The 24,896-nt window shown below is 36.3% G+C and overlaps 1 protein-coding gene across 14 annotated transcripts in view; it reads left to right on the top strand.

Moving 5' to 3' along the window:
- Positions 1 to 24,896, top strand: part of COBLL1 (cordon-bleu WH2 repeat protein like 1) — a 181,267-nt gene that overhangs the window by 139,951 nt on the left and 16,420 nt on the right. For 12 of the 14 annotated variants that reach the window (XM_054699797.1, XM_054699796.1, XM_054699807.1 and 9 more), the window contains one exon: positions 3,838 to 3,983. The exons of 1 other annotated variant lie outside the window; for it this stretch is intronic. In XM_054699797.1, the coding sequence (XP_054555772.1) occupies positions 3,838 to 3,924 (87 nt within the window). In that variant the 3' untranslated portion in view covers positions 3,925 to 3,983. Of the gene's footprint in view, positions 1 to 3,837; positions 5,119 to 24,896 lie in introns of those variants that run through there. One more of the 14 variants, XM_054699795.1, reaches the window with a different exon arrangement.

Raw genomic sequence — 24,896 nt, 5'->3', positions numbered from 1 at the left:
CAGAAACTTGGCTCCGTGTTTGCCTATATTTTGGCACCCAAATGTTCAATTTAACTCCAGGTACCAACCTGCCTTATGGCTCTGGTTCATACCCGAGCAATTAACCTTCATTAGAATGGTTGGTTCACATTAGAACAATTATCTGGCTGATTGCTCTAATGTGAATGCAGTCATGAACATGTCATGTTTTTTTCATGCTTCTTAAGGGTTTTTTCACATCTTTTCCCCATTCAACTCCCATGCAGTCAAAGATTTGTCTTCTTTTCATATAAAGCATTAACAAATATAGCTCAGTGTTTTATAAAATTTGACTGATGTTAATATTTATATAGGAATCAGCAAATTATTTTCAAAGAGTAAGACAGACTTAAGTATTCATTATCATTGACTGTGCTGACATAAGAATTTTTTAGTTGTTTTTGATGCTTAATGGTGTTTGAATTAGTAAAGGTTATTACACTAGTGCAAGTAGAGTCTAGGTTTGTAAAAATAAAGTCTGGAAACAAACTGGCAAATGATATATAGTACTTGAATTAAGTATTTATTCAGATGTAAAACTTAAACTTATCTTTGGCTAGAGAAAATCTAGAGGGAAGAGGAAAACTGGTTAAGTCATCCAGAATCTTGCTGACTTGTTTTATTTAATTGGTTTGATTTTTATTCCTATATACTACCTTTGAATTTGAATAATCCAAGGGTTTCAGGTTGGCAGCTCTTTCAATATATTTTTCAAGTAAAAATAAATGATTTCATGGTTAATGTTCCTTATGGAAATGAGAAAGCTATGTGAATATTCCTGGAAATTCTTTAAAATTCAAAGTTAGTCAATGAGTAGATGCTTTATCAGTCAACTTCTAAACATTACTTTTCAAAAATATCTTTATTATATGTATCATGTTTATTGTTCAAATCATCAAGCTATATTTTCTCTTTGTTTGTAAAGTTACCATTTTCTATCCAAGAAATACTCATTTACCTACACTATTCCAGCATTATATTAAACATGAATATAATGTAGCATTAAAATATACAGTCTTTGACCTCAGAAAATTTATATGTTGTTATGATGATGATGTCTTCTCATGTTAAGACTATCAGTAAACAAATTTTAAATTTTACAGTTATTCCTCAAAGTAACCCCCCCTCCCAGCCAAATTACAGGATAACCTTCCAGGCTATTTCGTAGTTTGCAACTATTTTTACTTTTTAAATAAAAATAAATCTCTATAAGCATTCACAAACATAATAAACATAATTCATAAACAATATACACATACAATATAGTCTTTAAAAGATATATATACTTTTTTTGTGAGTCTTTTTTTAAATTTTATTTATTTTTAATGGGTTTTTTTAATTTAAATTTATTTTTATATTCCCCATACAATTACAACCCCCTTATTTTGACCCCAAGTGTTCCTTTCCCCGTCCCCCCACCCCCCATGGAGTGTCTCTGGTTCATTGTTGTTTGTTGATTTTGATATTTTCTTTCTTATAGTTATTCTTTTTCCTGGTCCCTTATTTAAGTTTTCTAGATTCCTGCTATGAGTGAGACCATCCAGTATTTTTCTTTTTCTTTCTGGCTTATTTCGCTGAGCATGATCCCTTCCAGCTCCATCCATGTTGCTGCAAATTGCATGTGTTTATCAAAAAGATATATATATATATTTTTTAAGACTATATTGTATTTGACTATATTGTATATGAATGAACCATAACTTATTTGCTTCTTATGGGTGAAAATGTACCTGGATTTGAGTTTTTCACTTTATAAATGGTGCAACAATTAATATTTTACTTATATTTAGAACCATCAGTACATTTTTTAAACAGTTAAAATTTAAAAATGAATTTGAGAACTGAAATTTTGGTTACAAAAATAACTCCTACACAAAGTCATTTTTTTCATAATTTTTTTTAAAGATTTACTTATTTATGCATACAAGAGCTGGGGTACAGGCCAGAGGAGGGAGGGGTGAGAGGATTCAGCAGAGACAGAGCAGAGAACAGAACAGGCAGATCGACCGAAGTACACTGCTGAGGGGAGCAGCAGGTGAATCAGGAGAGGTCTGCTGCGCCATTGGGGTTGCTCCCTGGCTAGCCGGGGATCGAACTCATGCTGCAGAGGCTGTGTCTTAACCCCTTGTGCCACCAGAAGGCCCACACACAGTCTTTTCGAACCAGGATTATATAATCAAAAGCCATTACCTATTTGTTGTTTGTTGACTATACTTGGAAAGAAATCCCATATTAAGTAGGGTGCAGATGTGTTTTCCTTCCCTTAGTGGCAACTTTTCTTCTAGCCATTGTATGTGTTAGGTGGACAGTGTCAACCACTCTACTCCATCCTGTGTTATAAGATAGTCAAGAAAATGGATTAGTTGAAGGGCCTCCCTGGTAGCGCTGGCGGTTGAGCGAAGCTGTCCACTGCCTCTGCAGCGCCTGTTCGATCCCCGCCAGCCTCGGAGCAACCCACATGGCGTGGCAGACCTCTCCTGTCTCCCCGCTGCTCCCCTCAGCAGTGTATTTCATCAGTCTGCCTGTTCTGTTCCCCGCTCTGTCTTCTGGTGAATCCTCTCACCCTCCCGCACATCTGGCCTGTACCCCAGCTCTTTATAAATAAAATAAATCTTTAAAAAAAAAATTGATTAGTTGACCAATCTCCATCTAGTAAAAGGCAAAAAAATGAAGCAAAAAGAAACCAATTCTAAACTGAATTTCCCAATTTTATTTTCCTCTGCACTCACTCTGCCACTAGGCAGGATCTGTGTCCTTTTGTACTAAAGTTCTCATGAGATAGTGTTTGGTCATGAAGCTAAATGAATCAAATTATAATGTAGACACAAGCCCTTTTCCTATTTTATGTATGATATTTCAAGATATAACTATATACTATTCAGAAATCAAAAGATTTTGTTTTATATTCTAAATGTTGGAATTTCAAGCTATTTAGGAAATATTTTAGTGCTTCTCATTTTCTTATACTTTATAGATAGGAGTCTTTGTCATAGAATTTTAGAATGTATAAGTTTATTTACCAAAAAGTCTTTTCATTCTGAAATTATTTTGGCATTATAGTCTTATATTTAACATTTTTATCCCTTTATAAGGAAAGCACTTTAAAACTTGTATTTTCTTATAAAAAGGGCTATTAGGAGGAGAACTTCAAATTAATACATATCAATACAAAAATTATAAAATTCATTGCTTTGTGGAATTCACTTTGTTTTTTTGCATTCTCCAAGGCACTTTTGGGGAGCCAGAATTAATCTAGCTAAAAATGCTGTATGACAGCTTGGCCTGCAGTCTGTTTGTGCTCTTGTCCTTTGAGTTGATTTGGTAATTTTGTAAAGACTAAAATGTGTTAATGGATTATTTAACTTGTTTGTTGTGGAAATAACAACTCTCTCATTTTTACTTTCATGGTACAATGAGTATTCTAAACTGTTCATAATTTATTGTATAATATTAAGTTTTAGCATTTACAATGAAACTGGCTAAAATACAATAGTTGAAAATTAGACAGCTATCCCATTTTTTTTAATTTTATATTTAATTTTAATTTTTTTTGTGTAGAAGAACTGGGGTGTAGGCCAGAGGTGCAGGAAGTGAGGTGAGAGGATTCACCAGAGACAGAGTGGGGAGCAGAACAGGTGGATTTACTGAAGTGCACTGTTGAGGGGAGCAGCAGGCTTGACAAGAGAGGTCAGCAACCTGGCCAGGCATTGAACTCAGGCCACAGCTGTGATAATGCTGAGACTTAACCCCTAATCCACCAGGGAAGCCCAGCTGTCCCACTTTAAATTGATGGGTGCAAAGTGTGTTTGTTTCTTTTAGGTTTCGGTTCCATCAAATACAATATCTGTGAATGGAAGGTCAAGACTCAGTCATTCCATGACCTCTGATGCCCAGGATGGCCATTAAGTATTGCCCTGCCATGCTGTATTTCTTCACCTCCACTTCACAGAAAACATCAAATTAATGTAAGATGTTGACAAATGTATATTCAGATGTACACTAATATATTACCTATTAAAGTATAAGAATTTGTGCTATGGCTTTTAATGCCAAAAGAAGAATTATCAGAATTTATAATTTATAATATTATTTTGTGTTTTTTGCCTTAAAAGCTGAATATGCTGCTTTAAAACTTTAAGACACTGTCTTATGACTTTCATTTTTTTCAAATGAGAAATAGCTACCTTGTGTTGATTGACACATTCTTTATAATGGTGACATAAACAAAAGAATAAATTAAGATTCATAGACTTATATTTATGTGACACACAAAGGCAAATATAGATCACTTTGATATTGGCTGCCTCAGTGTTAGTTTAATTGAAAACATTCATAAGATAAAGCCTGTTTTGTGTGAAAGTATGATCTAGAAGATTTATATCAAATAAGTATATTCAGTTCAACACTTAATTTCAATGATAAATCACTTAATGTGCAAGTCTTTTATATTCTTTATATAATTACAAAATCTGTCAAATTTATGAAAAGCTCAGTATTTTAATATTTTATTAACAAGGAACACTTAGTTTTTTAATCTTTAGAATTTAAATTGTACAAGAATTTTAAATGTTTCCTGTATATAATTATGACATTGTTGTCACATAGACATTACACATTTTATGTGCCAGAAACCTTAAAAATCTTCCTGTGAAATGTTGATAGATTGTGACAATTATTTTACATTTGATATGTAGAGAGAAATAAGGGTTATTTTATGTTCATATTGGAAAACTTTAAAGACTACTTTGAGGTTCTACAAATTTTGGTTTTAATTAAGGTAAAACAATAAAGTCATTATATTGTTCAGATGCTAATGTTCTAAGTGATAATATATATTTACATTAAAGCTAAAACTAAGCAAAGCAATGTCTTATTTTGTTGGCTTATAACTGTTCTGGGATCTGGAACTGTTGATGTTCTATTCTTACTTTAAGAACTGAACTGCTCACTTATTCTGAAAATCTTGTCAAACAAGCTGATGTTAAGTTGGTTTTCACTAAAGCTACTGCGATGTCTGCCTTGTTGGAAAATTTGTTGATTTTTTTTTCCCCAATGTTTAATAAAAGCAAGTTATATATTTGAGATTCTTCTTTTTTTAATACAGTTTGTGTCAACAAGCATATTTATATACTTCCCTTGATGAAAATATCAGCCAGTTAAAAAAATAAAACAAGGAACAGTAAAATCTACCATTTATCAAGGCTCCCTTGTGTACATATAAACCCAGGCATTCCATCTCCAAAATAAGTGGTCTAAGCATGTCTATCATGTGCTTTTACACATGGTAAATGCGCACTGAGTGATAAATGAAAAGTGAAAGTGCTTCCAAAGTGAAAGTGCTTTTTTTCCCCCAAAAAATGTATTTATTTATGCATAGAAGAACTGGGGTATAGGCCAGAGGAGCATGGGGTGAGAGGTTTCATCAGCAACAGAATGGGGAGCAGAACAGGCAGATCTGCTGAAATACACTGCTGAGAGGAGTAGCAGGAGAGATAGGAGATGTCTGTTGCATCATCTGTGGGTTAGCTCCCTGGCCAGGGATCAAACTCAGGCCATGATGGTGATAGCGGTGATAGTGCTGAGACTTAACCCCTTGAATCAGACTTGGAAATACCCTCATATGTAGAGATGTTATGTCATAAATGAGTAGGGGAGGGAATGACTTTGAAAAATTGTGTTTGTATATAGATTGGCCACCTGTAAAATGGTAAGTTTGAATCCCTACCTAAAACCATAAACAAGTATATTTGAGTTGGATTAAAGACTTTTAAAAGTAATATTTTATAATTTAGATGAATATATTCAACATTTTTCAGACCCTCAGCATGGGGAAATTTTTTAAAACAAGACACAAAGCCAAAGTCATAAAAGGTAAACATGATAATTTAAATATATTAAAATTCAACACTTATTTGTACATAAAGTCCTAACAATGAAGAGAAGCCAAAAGTAAGATTTCTTAACTATACACATGGATTAATTTTTAAAATGTAGACATGCCTATAACTATGAAAAGACTACCCAATAGAAACATTTCCAAAGTGAAAGAACAAAAATAGTATTTCTTCCAAGAGGAACACAGACCAACAAACATAAAGCAAAAAAGTTCTCCTTATTTATCAAGGAAATAACAACACAAAGTACATCATCCCACCCATCAAGTTAGCAAAAATGTAAGTTTCAAAATAGCAAGCGTTGTCAAGGATGGTGAAGTAATGGGAATGGTTTTACTGTTGGTGGGAGATATACTGGCACAACTATCAATTTGTAATATCTAGTAAATTTAAAGGTTTATTACCACATTGCCTTAAAGAAACACTTATGCATGTGCATAAGGAGATCTACAAAAATATTCATGGCAACCTGTGTATAACAGCAGAGAGGCGTCCTAATGAGCATACAACATTGGTATTATATTCATATGATAGACTGTAAGGCAATCAAAATGAGCAAACTAGAGTTTTGCATGACAATATAGACACATCTCAAACAAGTGAGAAAATAAAGTGGTAGATACCAGTTATATAAAGCATAAAAAAATGCATAGTGATACTATATATTATGACTGTATATACAGAAAAAAATATATACAAGTTTAATAATGGGAGCCAGTAAATTAAAATTGGATCAGGAGAGAGATTTGCAGGAGGCATCAATTATTTTTTTTAAGCTTTTTTTTTTTTTTAAGATTTATTTATTTATACAAGCACTGGGTACAGTCAGAAGTGCGGGAGGGTATGAGAATTCACCAGAGCCAGAGCAGGGAACAGAACAGGCAAACACTGGTAAGGGGAGCAGCGGGCGTGGCAGGGGAGGTCTGCCACACCATGTGGGACCCTCTCCGGTGGCTGGGGATCAAACCAGTGCTGCAGAGGCTGCAGGCAGCCTCGCAGCCCAGTGCTCAACTGCTGCGCCACCAGGGGAGGCCCAGCATCAATTATTTTTATAGTGTTTTATTAACTGCTCTTTGAAAACAGGTATTTGTTTTACTCCAGGTTTTAGTATAGTTGCAATAATTTATCATTTTTTTTTTAAAGATCATGTAAGACTTGGAGCCTATGTACATTGATCATTTAAACACACATTCTGAAAAAGTTGCCTTATCCATACTATTTCAGGAGTAAAATGTGCTATCCCATCCTATTGGGAAAGGAAGTTGTGATGAGTAGACTTCACCAGTCATATCTTCAAGTAACAGTGAAATTAAGATACAATAGTGATCTAGAACCAATGATTTTCATATTTAATTTTTGCTATCTAAGCATTTTGCTTTTCCATTTTCCCCATCTCTTTTTTTTAAATAGTATGTATTTTTAAATTATCCGTATTCTGGGTCTCCCTGGTGGCGCAGAGGTTGAGCGACGGATTGTGAAGCTACCCGCAGCCTCTGCTGAGCCAATTCAATACCGGGCTGCTCCCCGGCCACTGGAGGAAGGTCCCATATGGCGCGCAGACCTCTCCTGCCCCCCGCTGCTCCCCTCAGCAGTGTACTTCGGTCCTTCTGCCTGCTCTGCTCCCCGCTCTGGTGAATTCTCTCACCCTCCCGCACTTCTGACTGTACCCAGTGCTTGTATAAATAAATAAATAAAAATAAATCTTTAAAAATAAATAAATAAATAATAAATTATCCATATTCTATATAAATTATAAATTTATATAAATTATTTCCAGGTTCTATAGCAAGATACTTGGAGTACTTATAGTTCTATATATAACAGTAAGTATATATACAGTTAATATTTATAAATATATTACTAGCTAATATGTATCTACAGGTTTGTTTTGGACTTTAGTGGTACTGTGGGAGGTTTTGTTGTTACTGGTGTTTTTTTTTTTTTTTTTTTTTTTAGAGGCATGTTTTTATTTATTTATTTATTTATTCATTTGTTTGTTTTGTTTATACATGCACTGGGTACAGTCAGAAGCGCGGGAGGGTGAGAGAATTCACCAGAGCCAGAGCAGGGAGCAGAGCAGGCAGAAGGACCGAAGTACACTGCTGAGGGGAGCAGCGGGCGGCAGGAGAGGTCTGCGCGCCATGTGGGACCCTCCTCCGGTGGCTGGGGAGCAGCCGGGGATCGAACCGGCGCTGCAGAGGCTGCTGGCAGCTTCGCAACCCAGCGCTCAACCGCTGCGCCACCGGGGAGGCCCTTGTTACTGGTGTTTTCAACAAAAAAGTCACACATATTTAGCAACTTGCCTTACAATAGCAATCGTCTAAAAGTGCATTCTCTTTACACACACAGATCTACCCTATAATATCTCAGTTTGCTATTCTGCTATTATTCATTTATTCCTGCTGTGATACGTAGTTCTGGCTAGAGTCAAGACTTGGGTTCAAATCACAGATCAGCCAGAGTCATGGAATCTTGGGTAAATTATTTCCTCTGTGCTTTATTTTTACCTCTGACAATTGGAACTACTATTATACTACTTTATGGGAGAAGTAGTTTGAAACAAATGAATTTCAAAAGTACTTGGTAGGCAGAGCTTTTCTTTTTTTTTTTTTTTAAGATTTATTTATTTATACAAGCACTGGGTACAGTCAGAAGCGCAGGAGGGTGAGAGAATTCACCAGAGCCAGAGCGGGGAGCAGAGCAGGCAGAAGGACCGAAGTACACTGCTGAGGGGAGCAGCGGGCAGCAGAGAAGTCTGCGGGCCATGTGGGACCCTTGCCGGTGGCCTGGGATGGAACTGGCGCTGCAGAGGGTGCCGGGAAGCTTCGCAACCCAGTACTCAACCTCTGCGCCACCAGGGAGGCCCTGAGCTTATTTTTAAAAGCTATATATTGTTATTACTACTATCAGTCAGTAGATATTATTTTGTCTATTCCCCATCCTCTGTCTATTCCCCTTCTCATTCTAAGGCCAGATCTGGTCTTAACCACCAGGCACAATAGAATCCACACTACTTCCTGATCCGAGTCCTTGAAGAGAACAGTCTTGAGACCTAAAGTTACTAGACTTGTAAATGGAAGTTTTAATACCATCTGTTCAAAACCAGTTCACTTTCTACCCACTAGCCACTAAGAATCAACTCTCTGGGCCTACCTGGTAATGCAGAGGTTAAGTCTTAGCACTATCAAGCTATTACCAGCCACTACAGCATGAGTTTCATTCCCATGATTTCAATCCCCGGCCAGGGAGGTAACCCATTCAGTGCAGCAGACCTCTACTGTCTTGCTGGCTGCCCGCGCCCCCTCAGCAGTGTATGTCAGTAGATCTGTCTGTTCTGCTCCCCACTCTGTCTCTGGTGAACTCTCTCACCTCCGGCACCTCTGGCCTAGACCCCAGCTCTTGTATGCATAAATAAATAAAAATGAATCTTTAAAAACAAAATAATCAACACTCTATGTCTACTATCTATTGATTTTGATAAATGACTTGAAAGAATAGAGAGCCAAAATTAGAGGTCACAATTAAGATTTTCACAGATTTTTTTTCTTCTAAGGTTATTTTTTATGTGAAAATAGCTCCTAACTATTTGGCGCATTAGAATTTACACAGAATTTTATATATTTGAAACACAATGAACAAAAATTACAGTTTGCTGCATTACAATGGTCACACCACCTAGCTGGACAAATGGCATGATTTCTAGTCTGTTCTTTCCAATGGCCGAACTTTGCAAATGATGAAGAAAATGGTGCTAGATATCAAGTACACAAAAATAGTAACCCACTTGTTCTGGATATTCAGTTGGTATTCTTTTTTATCTTAAATGTTACCACTTTCCTGCAAGTTTTCATCCTTAACACCTCAGACTCTTCATATGGATAGATATATTTTGTTTATGGCAAGAAAAATGCCACCATGTGCTCCCTCAAAAGAACTTTTTTGACAGGTATTTCAAGAGGAATTGTGAAACATTCTGGTAATTTGTGTAGAACTGTTGGCACTTCACAAATGAGAAATTCATTTGGATGTCTTGAAAATTATTCATTTTAAAAAAGAAAAAGTGCTACAATTCAAACATTTAGTTTTCAAAACAAGCAACTTTTTCAGCTCTTAAAGAAGGGCATTTATTATTTTCTGATCTGAAGTAACATTATAAAAATCAGAAAATACTGAAAAACAACAAAAAATGTTTATCTACCCAAACCCCTAGAGAAAAAAAAAAAAGTATGATTTTTTTTTTCTATCTTAATTAGGATTGAACTGTATATTTAATTTTAATCTAGTTTTTACATTATTGTATCCTAGGAGATTGTGGGGGTGAGTACAGAGAGACAGACAGACACATGTAAAGACAAATACCGGGAATGAGAGAGCTAGACAATGTCAGAGAGAGAAGGGGGAGGGGAAATTTCTTAGGAAAAGAGACAAATTAAGGCAGGCACTACTGACTGACTGTCCTTTGATTTACTACAGCTTTTTCCAAACAGTGATTGAGGCACTACTGACTGACTGTCCTTTGATTTACTACAGCTTTGTCTAAACAGTGATTGAAATAGATGTGTGTGTGTGTGTGTGTGGTGGTTATTTGTAAGTAGTACCACGAACAATTCCTTCCATCCATCTACAGGTATGGCCTTCGGGAGGTGAAGTCTGTTTTCTTCTGTCCTTGAATCTGGATTTGTCTGTGATTTGCTTTGAACTATAGACTATGTGGAAGTATAAAACAAGCAACTTCTTTTCTTCCCAATTCATTTCTATGTTTATGTTCTGCTCACCTTTTGTGATAGATTATTTAATTTATGCCAGTCTCCACACACTATTTCCCCAAGTTCTACATTCTCTTTTCTAAATCTAACACTAATATACCGCAGATACTTTCTCTACCTCCCAATTAGCTCAAAATAATCCAAACTTATTAATTTTATTACTTGTAGTATATTAGTATATAAATATTTTCTCTCCTCCTTACTCATTTTATCTTCAATCCTGGGAGCATGAGAGACCAAATATCAGAGATCCACAGTGCCCCAGTTCCTTGCATTTGTCTGTTTCCTAGAGTTGTGAGAAAAAATATAGGGTGCTCAGTTAAATTTGAATTTTTGGATTAATAATGAATTATTTTACTGTAAATACATCTTATGCAGTATTTGGGACATACATATTCTAGAAATAGTTACTATTTAGCTGAAGTTCACATTTAACTAGACATCCTGTGTTTTTCTTTACTAAATATGACAATCCTACCACTACCTGGGAAATCTCAAAGGAGTAAATGGAAGCAAGAAGGCGAATCCAGCACACAGGGGAAAAAAAAGAGAGCAGGCCTAGGCCTGCTTAGTCATCAAGGAACCAAGAAATGGCATTATGAACAAGAGAAGCTCAAGCTTTCTTCTCATTGAGAGTTCACTGTCACCTAATGACTGGGGAAAGGTTTGTTGAAGAGTTCATTGTGAAGAAATCCTTTAATGATTTGTTATGGGTTTTGCTGATTTCAAGTCATAAGGAAAAAAATACTTAAAGTTTCTGCTAATGTCCTCAGCATTATTATGACAGTTAATATATCAGTTGTTAAATCTAGGTGGAAGGTATGTGGGTTGAAATTATACGTGATTTTTAACTTTACTGCATGCTTGAAATTATAATAAAGTTGAGAAATACATTATTAGGATACACCTTTCTAGCAAACAGCTACACTATACATATGTGGAGAGATATAATTTGTGGTCATTTGTTTCCTTTTAAGAATTTTAAGCAAGTCAGTGTAGATGATATGATGCAAGTTTCAACTTAGCAAAAGTAATTTGATGTAAGCAAAGTTTATTGAAGTATTTTATGGTTCAGTATGAACTAGAAGATCTGATTGAACATAGCATTATTTATAAGAGGGAAGAGAGGATTAAAATATGTAAAGTACCACCTGTATACCCTCTGATAGCCGATCTTTGAGGTGGGTTTATCATCTCACAGGAGATAGTTATGGGATTCATCTGGGGGGGTGCTGGGGCTGCAGAGATTTCATGGTGTAACCACTTCTTCCACTAGACTGCCTCTTTCTTGTCATAAATTGGTACCTGACAATCTAAAAAGTTTTTCTATTCCATGAGTATCTCTTATAGAGCACATCCCAGTTTTGTAAACTCCCAACTGCCTGAAACTGGGAAAAAATTAAAAGGACTGAACAATGTTTCTCTAACAATACTATCCTACCATTTTTAAGCACATGGGATGGCTATAAATTTATATTAGGGGCAGTGCCACATTCACAGTAATCATTGATGGAACACCTCATAAATCTGTGCTGTGTATTTAGCACACTATAGTCCCTGCCCTCAGGAAGTTTAGAATGAAAGCCAGAGAGAAGTGACTAAATGTGATAATATGAAGTAACACAATTCTATAGTGTTTGAGATGTCCCAAAGGAACATCCGGCAGCTATAAGGGGCAGTGAAGAGTAGGACATAAATGGGATTCTTGATTTGGATTTCCTAAGATAGGGAGTTGATAATGTGACTATAGGAGAAATAATGTGAACATAGGATAATGTGAATATAGCTGTATACTCTAAGAATGTGAGCAAAGATTCCGAGGGTAATACATATATGATGAGTTTTGTTAAGAGTACACATTCTGGGCCTCCCTGATGGTCCCAGGAATTAAAATCTCAGCACTATCAAGCTATTGCCAGCCACTGTGATGTGGGTTCAATCCCTGGCCCGGGAGCTGACCCACATGGCACAGCAGACCTCTCTGGTCTCATCCACTGCTCCCCTCAGCATGTATTTCAGTAGATCTGATGGGGGAAAGGATGTCCTGAGCAAACTCCATACAGGCTTTGTGGACTCCACCCCCACAACACTGGGAACTACAAATCCCATGATCACCAAAGAGAAGGTTGCGAAGACCGGAGGGTGGTGTTAAGGAACTAGGCTCTCCGTTTGGGTATTTAACTGGCCATGTGGCCAGGGGATCACCCTCTTAGCCAGGAGGCTTGCTAGGTTTTTGCCATCTGGGGGGGTGGGGGGGGGGTTGTCCATTGGGATTCCAGGTCAGCGGAACAGGTAGGACTCATTTACGAACTTATCTCCCTCTTTTTCTCCCTGAGTTATTCATTTCCCATTTCCCCTTGTAAATAAACCTTTTATCAACCTTTAGTGTATGCCTGCAGTTTAGCATTAATAAGTCTCCTTTAAGTGCGCAGGTGAGGTTCCACAGCCAGGCAACCCATTTTATATTGGGGTTTGCCCTGTAACAGATCTGCCTGTTCTGCTCCCCATTCTGTCTCTGGTTAATCCTCTCACGCCCCCTCCTCTGGCCTACACCTCAGTTCTTGTATGTATAATTTTTTTTAAAATCTTAAAAAATATATACATTATTCTAGGGTGGAAAGTGGAATTATTCAGCGAGCATTTGTTGACCATTCTCTTTCCACCAGGCATTGTGCTGGGTGATGAAGAAACAGGTTACTAAAACATTATTCCAGTTCTCAAGTGAGGGTTCATGAAACATAGTTATAAAGAACAGTATGCTAGAAAATTAAGTTGCCTGCTTTTCCAATCAGTCATCTGTTTTTTGATTTTTGAGAGTTCTATATATATTCTTGTTACAAGCTGCTGTGCAAGCAGACTCAGGGCAAGTTCACTATAGATTCAAACAGATGGATAAAGGAGAGTCCTGGAGCCCTCAGTGGATTTACAGGCTTTAATGCTCTCTCAGAGAACCAGGTAAACAGGCACAGCAGGCAGAGGGGCAGGCATGCAAGGAGGCAAGCTCAGAGGCAGGGGCTGGGAGGCAGGCAGGCAGGCAACCGAGCCTCCCAGCCCCCCACAAATCTTAACTCTTTCTCTGGGCTCTCTCTGGCAGTCTTTTGTGGTCTCGCCTCTTCTGTAGTCACTCATCCTCTTGTAGCTATCCCTGAATAATGCTACCTTATATGCCTGGCCTCTAGGCTCAGGTGTGCACTTACACATGCCCACACCATACTCCAGGTTTCTACCATCAGGCACATGTGACTTGCACCCACGCTCCCAAGCGCCTTCCGCATCAACATGACCAAGGCCACAGGTGATAGTGATAGCCACAGAGGCTAGTGGTATAAAAAGCTGGATTCATTCATTTACCCCACATGAGCCCATCATTGACTACACATTGCAAATATTTTCTTCATGTTTTTGAAGCCTGTTGCTTCCTACTCTTATTTTTCATTTTTTAAAATTTATTTGTTGCATCATTGTTCATTTTTAAATAATATTTGCCCCTCCCCTTAAAGTACCCATGGAATTGCCTTCACCAATGCACCATCAACAGAGTCCCCTGTGCTCCTCCCTCCATCCCTCTGATCCCTCACCCTCCTCCCCTGCAGGATGTCTCTGATTTATAATTGTCTGTTTTTGTTTTGCTGTGTTTTGTATTTTTTTTTACACTGATGTCTTATTTGGCTCCCCTATAAGTCCTCCTAAAAGTGTCAGTTCTTTATGTAGTTACATAATTGGGAGTGGGGGGCACATCTCCACACCTCTTATGTGCACGTGCTTTATTTACCCACCAACAAAACTCCCATGTTTAGAATCCCCAGCCCTCCTTATTCTCAGAGATAATGTCTTGGTGCCCAGAGTTCCTGCTTGTCAGCTAGGTGTAGGATTATGCAAGGGGGGCCTCTCACCAAGGGCAAAGTCCTGTTATGAGGTACATACTGGAAAACCCATATCTGTAACAGCAAGCAGATATTAGAATAGAGAATATGCTTGACTAAGAGAAAAATGCAGCCCCCAGGCAGTAGCCCCAGGTCACTCCACCCTAATTTACATCTTGGATAACTGCATCCCCCACTGTGTACACACCCAGCATGTGTACACACCCAGCACTCTATACATGCTTGCCCCACCTTTGTACTTGATGCTAATGAATATGAGACTGCCTTGGGGTGGGGGCTGCACCTTTTTTGTTTGTTTGTTTTTTTGGTTTAAGCCCCTCTAGCCATCTCTCTACTTGGACTTTGAGTTGTCTTTCCTTTTTCCCCTGCCTCTCCCATTGCTGCCACCCCTCGAGGAGACAGCTATGCACATGCCCTATCTACTACCAGTAAATATTGTAGTAGATATGGATCAACAGAATTTCTTAAGCACAGATGTTGGAGTACAAAATGCTATAAACAGGATGAATTGTGTACTAATTAGCATCTGCATCTATCTGTTTACCTTGCTAGATCAAGTCTCTTGTCTCTACTCTTTCCCTCTTAGAAGCTGACCTTTATAAACTTCATCAATGGGTTCCCTTGCATTCCAGACTCTGGTTGAGTTCAGCCAATGAGAGACTGTGCAAAACACTGTAGAGAGAGCCGCAGAGTGAGATCAGGTCTTTTAGTGAGATCAGTTTTCTTCATGCCAGGCTGTTGATTGGCTGAGTTCTATTGAAAGCTGGAGCTCTGTTGGGTAATCCCCTCTTACAGCTGCAGCTGCTCTCTTCAGGTTCCAGAAATTGCTCCCCACCCCTTGCGCTTCAGGGATACAGATGGTTATGGCTCCCTGCCCTTGCTAGTCATAGCATGCTTTATTATTCCGTAATAGTTCCTTTATTAAACTTTCCTCAATTACACAATTTTAGCCTGTTCTTGCCAGGACCCTTATTGGTACAACATAAAACTCAACAATTTCACTTGTAGGCATTTACCCAAGAGAAACCAAAGCAGGAATGCTTTCCAGGAGACCAGGAGACACATTCACAAATGTTTGCAATACATTTTGGACATTTTGGTGATAGGAAAAAAAAAAAGTAAAACCAATGTGATATATTTGCCAAAAATACTATTGTACAAAAAAAGTGAAAATTAGTCAACTGTAATTGCACTCAACAAAATAAATCCTTAGAAACCAAATGTCAAGGGAAATAATTTGAGCTAGCCATAAGAAGCAAAACAACCTAATAAACAGCTTATAAAATTAAAGATCAATTATTGAGCTGTGGAATATACATGCTAAAACTTTAGAAAGTTAGAAACTGTAAACAACAGATTTAGGACAGTGGTTATCTCTGAGAGGGGGGTGTTTTGTAGTTTCACTGGCGGTTCTAGCAGTTTGAAGAATTTTGGAGCCCTTGTCATCACTTTCACAGGTTTTAATGGTAAGCAATGGAAGTAAGCCAGCAGGGAGACAGCAATATGAGCCCATTGCAAATCTCTATGCGCTCTTTTCTCTGGCGTTCTCTTGTGGTCTCTTCTTGTAGCCATGACTCATCCTCTCAGTAGCTGTTCTGCCCTAGCCATCTCTGGGTAACGCCACCCTTATAGCCGTTGTCTCTAGGCTCAGGTGTGCACACTTGCACATGCGCACACTCCCATGCTCAAGTGTACATAGTCAGGCACACATGCCCCAGCCCCTCTATGTTAACAAGATCAAGGCCGCAGGTGATAGCCACAGAGGCCAATGGTGTAAAAGCCTGACCAACTTCATTTACTCTACAGGGTGGAAGAAGGGTATGATTAGGGCAGGCAAGGAGCACACAGGTAAGTTATTGGTGATATTATTGTATGTCATGAATTGCACAGTGTATTCAGGGCTAACTTATTTAATCAATCAACTAAAACAAATGTATAATTGACTACTGTTAAAAACAAAAAGCAGATTTAGGAAGTCTAGAATTCCAGGCAAAGTTTTTAAAATTTATCTTCTAAATTATCTTCTGATGATTTTGAGCAAAATAAAGTAACAATTATAAATTTAAGTTAATGAGCTAGAAATAGACAAAAGCAGAAATGAAGAAGTTAAAGATCCTTTGCCAAAATCCAGTGTGAACTGATGGAGTTCTGGTTTGAGAGTCAGGGCAGTGGCATTGTGTAAGAAAGGGAACGAGAAGCAGGATTTGATGGAACTGATAGTTTTCAATACAGAAGGTAAAAATAAAACAGAACTGGAATATCATCCTGAGTTAATACTCCAGGAGATATTTTTTTCATAAGAGAACTTTTAAAACCAGCACTTTAAATATAGTCTAATAAAGAGATAAGAAGAATTTTAAACCAATTTATACTGCTTCTATATACTATATTGCTTATATATTTCTATACTATTGCTTCTATCATGGCGAAATTTATGCTACGTAATGTAGAATGCCTCTACTTTCTTGGGCTCTACCCAGTCCTTACTATTTATTGGAAATTGAGTACTAGACCAGAGCTCTGACACCCCAAATCACAAGTTTTAACTACATCTTGCTAGATTGGTTATATTTATCTAGATAATAGCTATTATCCACAATTGTTTATGGGTTGGGTGGCTTTTTTTTGTTTTGTTTTGCTTTTGGTAATATTTTTGTTTTCTTGGTGGGAGGAGAACATTGAAAGTTGAAAGAGAAATACCAGATAGACAGGTTAAACAAACCCTAATCCAAATTACAATTTGTATTGTCGCTGCTTAACTGTCCAGCTTTCTTAAATTCGGAAAACACTACATAATCAGCATTTCTTGGAATATTTAAATGCCATCTTATTTCCTGCATTCAAACAACCAACCTTTTTAGTGCATTCAATCCTTTGGGTTAATCCTAGTATTCTATTTATACAATTATTTTTCAAGTTTATTTCCTATTTTTATCTTGTCCTTCAACTGTGGTATGGTTCAGGGTTGCCTATTTTTAGTCCACTCAAGTACCACACCATGGAAATGCTCTCACACTTTACTATATAACTACGGCGGTCCTGGGCAGCATTTGCCCTCATAGCAGGCAGTCCATGCTAATGTTATCTGTGCCCTGCAATTGAAAGGGTGAGACCAAAGCTTTCTATGCTCCTATCATAAAGAACATCCCTAATTGTGGAAGAAGAAAAAATGAGCAATAAAATATTTTTACTATCACTGTATTTCAGAAGATACTTGAAAAATCTCGTCCAAACATAATGTAAGGTCTTTACTACAAGTGCCAAAGATAAATCATTTTTAGTAACCCTGGGGCGTTTGGTCCAACCTTGTCCAATTTTGATTCTAGGAGTCTTAATGTCAAAATTGGTTTGTTTTCTTTTTTAAGGAAAAAAAATCTGAGAAATAAGCTTAACTTCTTGAAGATTCTTTGACAGCTTTCTTTTTCAAATCCTTGTCTAGATGAGCTATCTGTGGAACAAGCTGACATTCACTTAAATGTGGATGTAAAATCTGCCTCAAACATCTTTCATATCTGAGCTGGGGCCAAAATGCCTGTGTTTTGGGGATATCTGGTTAATATTTTTGCAAATTACCCAAATCAGCTCATTTCTAGAAGCTTGAGAAGTGGAATCAGAAAAGGAAATGAATGTGTAATTATGATGTTGTTGTGTGGAGTAAAATAATGGTGGTTGGGTGCAATGGGAATGTATGTTTCCTCCTTCTTAATCATCAGGCTGTCAATGCCATCTGTTGCATAATGTGAGAAACAACTAATTTCCTCTTCAACAAACACTGGCAGTTGGTCTTTTCATTTCTTCCCAGAAGTACTTGTCTTTATCAGGACAAAGGTCTCTGGAGCATCACAGTGCTTTGTGCCTTAAGGAATGTAGCAACATGAAATTCCGATTGCTTTCCTGAAACTTTGAGTGGTCAAAAAGAAATCAGGAAAAAAAATAAGGAAAAATAAATTATTCCAAGAATGTCTGCCCAGTACATGTTCCTGATGTGAAATTCCACTTAATATTCCCTGGAAAGGGAATGATTTATCTTAGAAATATCAAAGATTTTTAGACTCAGTCACTAGGGTGGGGAATAGTTGAGTATGTCTGCTTGGTAACAGTGGCAGAATATTGTACATACACATTTACAGAGGTGCTATATTCATATTATATTATTAATGCTATTCTCTTAACACAATATAACTGTAGTTTAAAAGTTATTTATTTAATGGCTATTTTCTCACTATTATTTTCTCACCATACACCTTTAGTCACCATCTCTGTCTTTGTTTATCCTTCAAACTTTGTAAATTACCCAAATAGCTCATTTCTAGAAGGTTGAGACTGGAATCAGAAAAGGAAATGCATGTATAATTACGATGCATAATAACAACATAATGTGTAATAACAACAGCAGCTACAGTTTATTTTGCTAGTTCCAAAAATATCTTCTAAATGCTTTATTGATACCATTAAATCTATAACAAAAATAGGTATTACCACTAACTCTATCTTACAACTGATAAAACTGAGGAACAAATTGTCCAAGATCACATGTCTAATAAATAGAAAATCAGAACATAGTCTCTAATTCCAGAATCCTGACATTTCTATATTGCATGTCAAGGAATGTAAATATTTGTTGGCAAGGAATGTAAATATTTGTTGAAAAAATGAATGGGTAATTCAATAAATTCCTTTTTTAAACTTGGCTGAGTGAACTAGATAATTTGAATTTTTCCCTTACTCTCTTTTTTCTCAAGATTTGTGGATTGATACCCCACAAATTTAAGAAAATAGTGGTAGCCAAACATGTTGAGATCATAATAGTATGGTAAAGGACAAGTTTCATAATTGATACAACTATTATAGAATTTCCTTAAAATATAAAGGAATATCAATGAATTTTGATCATTTAGGTTAAATTCACCACGTAGCACTGACATCTACCTGGTCCTGTGCTGCCATGAATATACAGAAATAGATAAGAAAGCACAGAACTCTTTCATAGTACTTGGAAAAGTAGCTTAGAAATTCTTATACGTGATTTCACTTATCAATTTAAAAAATATTAAGTGCCCACTCAGTAAACTTTTGTGATATCTAACCAACTCTCTAGCTCTCTCCTAACCCTCTAATATTCCTTCTATAGAGGAGAATGACTCTGGGCAACACTTTCTTTCCATTTGTATTCATTATAAAGTTTATGATTGGCTTGATTATTACTTGTCTCCATTTTAATAGATTTCTACAAGGGAACAGGCAAATTTCACTGCTACATAAATGAGAAAATTATGTAAGAATCCTATGGAGTAACATTTTATGTAGACTAATAAATACATTTGCTTGTTCCAAAATTTTACTTCATGATAAAAGTACAGTTAGATTTAATGAGGAGAGATTTTATTGCTTTTGCTAAAAACAGTTTATCTTAAAGTACACTGGCTCTCAAGCAAGACAGTGGGATTTTGACTGTGGACCACGACATGGGTTCAGTCCTGGCGAAGCAACCACAAGGGAGATTTTTTTTCTTATTTATTAATAATATTAAGGTTCTGTTAGCTGACACCTGTCTCATCCAGAAAACAAACCTTTTAATGAATCATCACAACAGTGCCTGAATCTAATTGCAATATATTTTAAAGTAACCATTTTAAGGGAGGGAGGAGTGGGGAGAACTATCCTTTCTCAAAATCTAGATTCCTCCTAAGTGATACTGTTTCTCTATGAAGAAATAAAATGAGCTATGGTGAAGTGACTTGTGTAAATGATCTCATTCGGGAGGCACCGAGGGGACAGAGACTTGTCATTGCCAAGTAAGTCACATTTAAATTCCCTCAAGCCTTGAGAAATAATGTGAGGGAAAGAGCAAAAATAGCACAGTCATTCCTGTGGACCAAGTCGACTCTGAGGCCTCCAGAGAGTGCCGCAGCTGTGTATTCATCTATATGCAAAGAGAAATAAGAATCATCTATATTTGGCACATGACACTTTTCTGTACACCACTATGCTCATCTATCAATATATTTGTTGCTGAGCCTTTCGGTAAGGAAAGCTCCACCACACCCATTGTCTTGTGCATAGCTATAGACACATATCAAAGAGGCCTTTTCCCCCCCTGAATTACAGAAAATTGCAAGAGCACCAGCCACACTAAACCGGGCAAAATGAAACTAGAGGCAGCTGTATCTGATTGAAACTGTGGAGCGAATTGAGATTGACAGAGTTGCAGGGCTAAGAGGTTAATGAGTCCATAGTCCTGCCTCTAGGCAGAACTGTCCTGAACCATTCCAGGCAAATGACAGCTCAGACTCTTGGAAAAAAAATCTTCATAACGTGCTTCAGTAACATATTCCACTGTCTAAATTCCTTACCCTCATAAAGTTCTGAAAGTAATAGAAGTCCACACTCCTCTTTGTTTAATCTCCATGTTGACAGATATATAGAATAATAAAGTGACAGAAACGTCAAAGATGATGAGAGTCTTAGAGATGGGTCACAGAATTGATTATCAACAAAATTGGCCATCATCGCCTTTCCAGAAATCTCAGAGGAGAGATTAATTAGCAAGTCTGTGGATTATGGTTCTAGTTACAATATTATGGATCCAACTACTTTTATAAATAAGATCTACTTTTTATGATGAATCACTAAATGAAATTTTGCCTCATACTTCATAGCAAGAACAAAAGACTTAGCCAACATTGTCTTGAGCTGAAATAAGTATTCACATAATTTATTTCACAAAATTCAAAGAATTTATTTCACAAAAAAGCTCAGAAAGTCTAGAACTAGTGTGCAAATAGACCCATACTTTATTAATACATTTTTGTTAATTTTCCAATTTATGGATACTTTCTTAACATACAATCCTAATAATAAGTTACTGATTCCCTTTTATTTCTGGGCATTAGGAATGATGAACATGTTGACAGTGTTATATAGACAAAAGAGTAGATCAAGGTTTAAATCCCTTTTCTACTATTTAATCGTCCGCATGGTTTCAAGTAAGCTGTTTGATATCTGAGCTTCATTGCCCTCACCTGTAACATGGTACCTGAGTATCTATTTCACAGTGGTCTTAGAGGATCAGTTGGGATAATACTGGTAAAAGCACCCAGGACCTAGCAAGTGCTAGAGAAAAATCTTACTTGACCGTGAATCTGATCTGCCACATATTGTCTTTACCCCTTTTTTCCCATTCCCTGTAAGTTCTGACAAGTGATTGAGGAGTAAATCTACCTCCTCTAAGATTGTCATTAGGCTGAGTTTCTGCTTCCATTGGGCCTCTCTATTGCTGATCGTCTCGCAAGCTCATGGTGGGAGTTCCCTTAGGAACACACAGAATCAGAACACTGAGACTTTCTGATGCCAAGTTAAAAGTAATGCTGTGTTTAAACTTGAATTCTAAAAAAAACCAAATTGTTCATCTTACATCTGTGCTAATAATTCAGATTCTGAGAAACTATTCATTTTGGAAAAGACATAATAGAACTGTTTTGTGCAAAGGATAAAAAGACTCATTGAAAAATGGACTACTTTTTAGTTTACAGAAGTGAGCAAGAAGAAAAACTATAATTATTGTAAAGTACAAATGCTAATATTGACAAAATTTAAATATATTTAAATAATGTCCTATTAACAAATAAATGTTACATAAATCAGAGAAAAAAATAGAGACTTCTAGTTTTATAATCTAGAGGCAATCGCTGATAACATTTTTTCTATCTTTTTCTGCATGTATTTTAATAAGCAGAACTGCTTTCAAGTTCAATTTCTGCCACTTACTAGTTGGTCTTGGGCAAGTTATTTAGTCTCTGTAAGCATCTGTCACTGAAAGATTTGAAAATTAGTGTCAACTTCATAAAATTACTATGATGATTTATTGAGAAAAAGCATATAAAATACTTAATTTGTATACATAATAAGCAGTCAATAATGTCAGCTGTTATTATTAGCCTTGTGATAAATCATACTGTAAATGATATATTAATTTAAATGGAAAAGTAACAAGAGAGGCAGAGGAAATGAAGGTCCCCTGCACGTTACCATGATTTGGACTTTTTGGAGCCTGTCCAGGTTAAAAGGTCAGAGTTCTCCCAAAACAATATAATGACAATTTATTGAATGCTTTTGCTGTGTGGTTCTAGATACATTGATAACAGAGCTCATTTAATCCTCATAATAGTCTTAGGAGACAAGTTGTATTGTTATTATCCCATTCTACAGATGAGTAAAGTGAATCAAAGGTTAAACAAGATTGTCTCACAGCTAGTAGCACAGATGGAATTTGAATGCAATCAACTTAATTTGAGTCTGATTTGGTAAACAGATAAAGAGTTTAATATTGAGCAGTTGTTTTTTATAAATAGCCCTATTTAATTCAAACATTCTAAAGAGCACATGATTTGCAATTAATCAGAAAAGGACCACATCGATTAATACCAAGAAAAATATTAGATAGGAGTCCTGTTTTTTTCAAGATATAATGTTTTGCAATGTTCCCAGCAGGCCCATATATCCATCCAACAAATTTAACATTTTCGATCTATTTCTTCTGAACTTTGTAGGTAACTAGAAATGGTTAGGCAGCATCAACGTTCTTGGAAAAATAAGATTTATATTACACTTGGAAACAGACTGTGTTGCAAGAAAGTCTTTGGCATGAAACAGGCTGAGTATACACAGTTGTCTCTCAGATGGTGAGGGTTTGGAAACATAAGTGGACAAGCCAAACCCCTTAAGTCTTCCTTTCACTTTGAATTGAATTCCAGAATGTGTTTTTCATGTCAGTGCAGAATTTGTGGTTATCCTTATTTATTCCTGCATAATATTTCATTGAATGGGTATTAACAATGGCTACTGAAAAGCAACAAGAATTCTTAGACATTCCAAACTAAGATAAAAGTCCTAAGATCTCCAAATTCATCTACTCAGGCTTTTGGAAAGTTAGGAATGAAGAAAATAAAAAGGATCCCAAAGTATAGGTGTGGTCAAATGTAAAGAAAATTGTTGTCAACTTTGGGGGGAATCTAATATGTCCTGATGTTAACTGATTAAAGTATAAATTGGAACATTCCTTTTTTAAAAAAAACAACTTGGCAACAATTACAAAGTGTATTATAAATGTTCATACCGTTTGGCACAGTTCTCCTTATTCCTGGGAATTTATCCTAAGGCAATAATTAAAGAGAAAAGAACATAAATGTAGAGAGAATTCAAATGTAGTATTAATTATAAATAAAACTTAAGGAGCAAAGTGATTGTTCAACAATAGACAAACAGATAAGTAAACATTCACAGAATATTTTGTTCCCTGAAATAATTATAAACATGAGTGTATAATAATATAGAAAAACAAAAAGTTTAAAAGCAGAGCACCAAATGATCTGCAGGCTTTGATTATATCATATAATGTGAAAAACTGGAAGGTAACAGTGAATAATGGAAATCATATTAAAATAGAAATAGGAATTTTCTTCTAAAATGTTTTTAAATGTTGCTTGAGAGTTGTAAAAGAATTAACAAATAATGAACAAAATAAACCAAAATGTGACAAAAATGAACCAAATACATCAAAAGTCTTCAAGGAGAGCTGGTATGTTTAGGGATTATGGATGAAATATCCCCTCTTGTTAGAAGAGATTGAGAATGAATTTCTGGAGTAGGGTTTTCAATCCATAGTAAGGTTTTACTTCAAAATGTAGATTATTCTCTTTCTCCTCCGTTCTTCCTTTCCTTCATTCCTTCCTCTCCTTTGAAAATACAGCAGAGACCATATTACTCCTTTCTTCCTTCATGCTACAAATTGCTTTCCCTTATCATCAACATGCTTGAAGTTTGCTTTCTTGATATCTGTTGATTTTTTCTTTATCTTGGATATTGATATGAAATTTTACCTTTCTTTTTTATTTGTTATTCATAATTGATTCTCTTACACACTTTTACTCTCTGCTTTTTATCTCTTTTAAAGCTACCTTGGCTAACTAGCTATATTTTAATTTTCAGTAGTAGACATAAATATGTGAACTCTAGCTCTTAAATAGTACTTTATTTGATTAAATAATTTCTTTGAAAAACTAAATGATAATGTATTTGTATCATGTTCTATTATTCCCGTCTTTCATTTATATTCCTTCTTGCAAATGAAGGAAATCCTTTCAATTTATTTACATTTATTCAGTAGAAGTAGATACCAAGATTTATATTGAATATTATGGGGGGGAATTAACTGTCTTATTTATTATTAAAGGAGTTTTTGGTGGCACAGGAGTTAAAAAGTCTTAGCTATCAAGCTATCTGTGGCCACTTGTGGCCTGAGTTCAAATCCCTGCCAAGGAGATAACCCACATGGC

The sequence above is a fragment of the Talpa occidentalis genome, unplaced genomic scaffold (genome assembly GCF_014898055.3).
Source record: "Talpa occidentalis isolate TD23 unplaced genomic scaffold, MPIMG_talOcc4v2.1 talOcc4.3, whole genome shotgun sequence".
In the NCBI taxonomy this organism is placed as follows: domain Eukaryota; kingdom Metazoa; phylum Chordata; class Mammalia; order Eulipotyphla; family Talpidae; genus Talpa; species Talpa occidentalis.
This window is presented reverse-complemented; position numbering and strand designations above follow the sequence as displayed.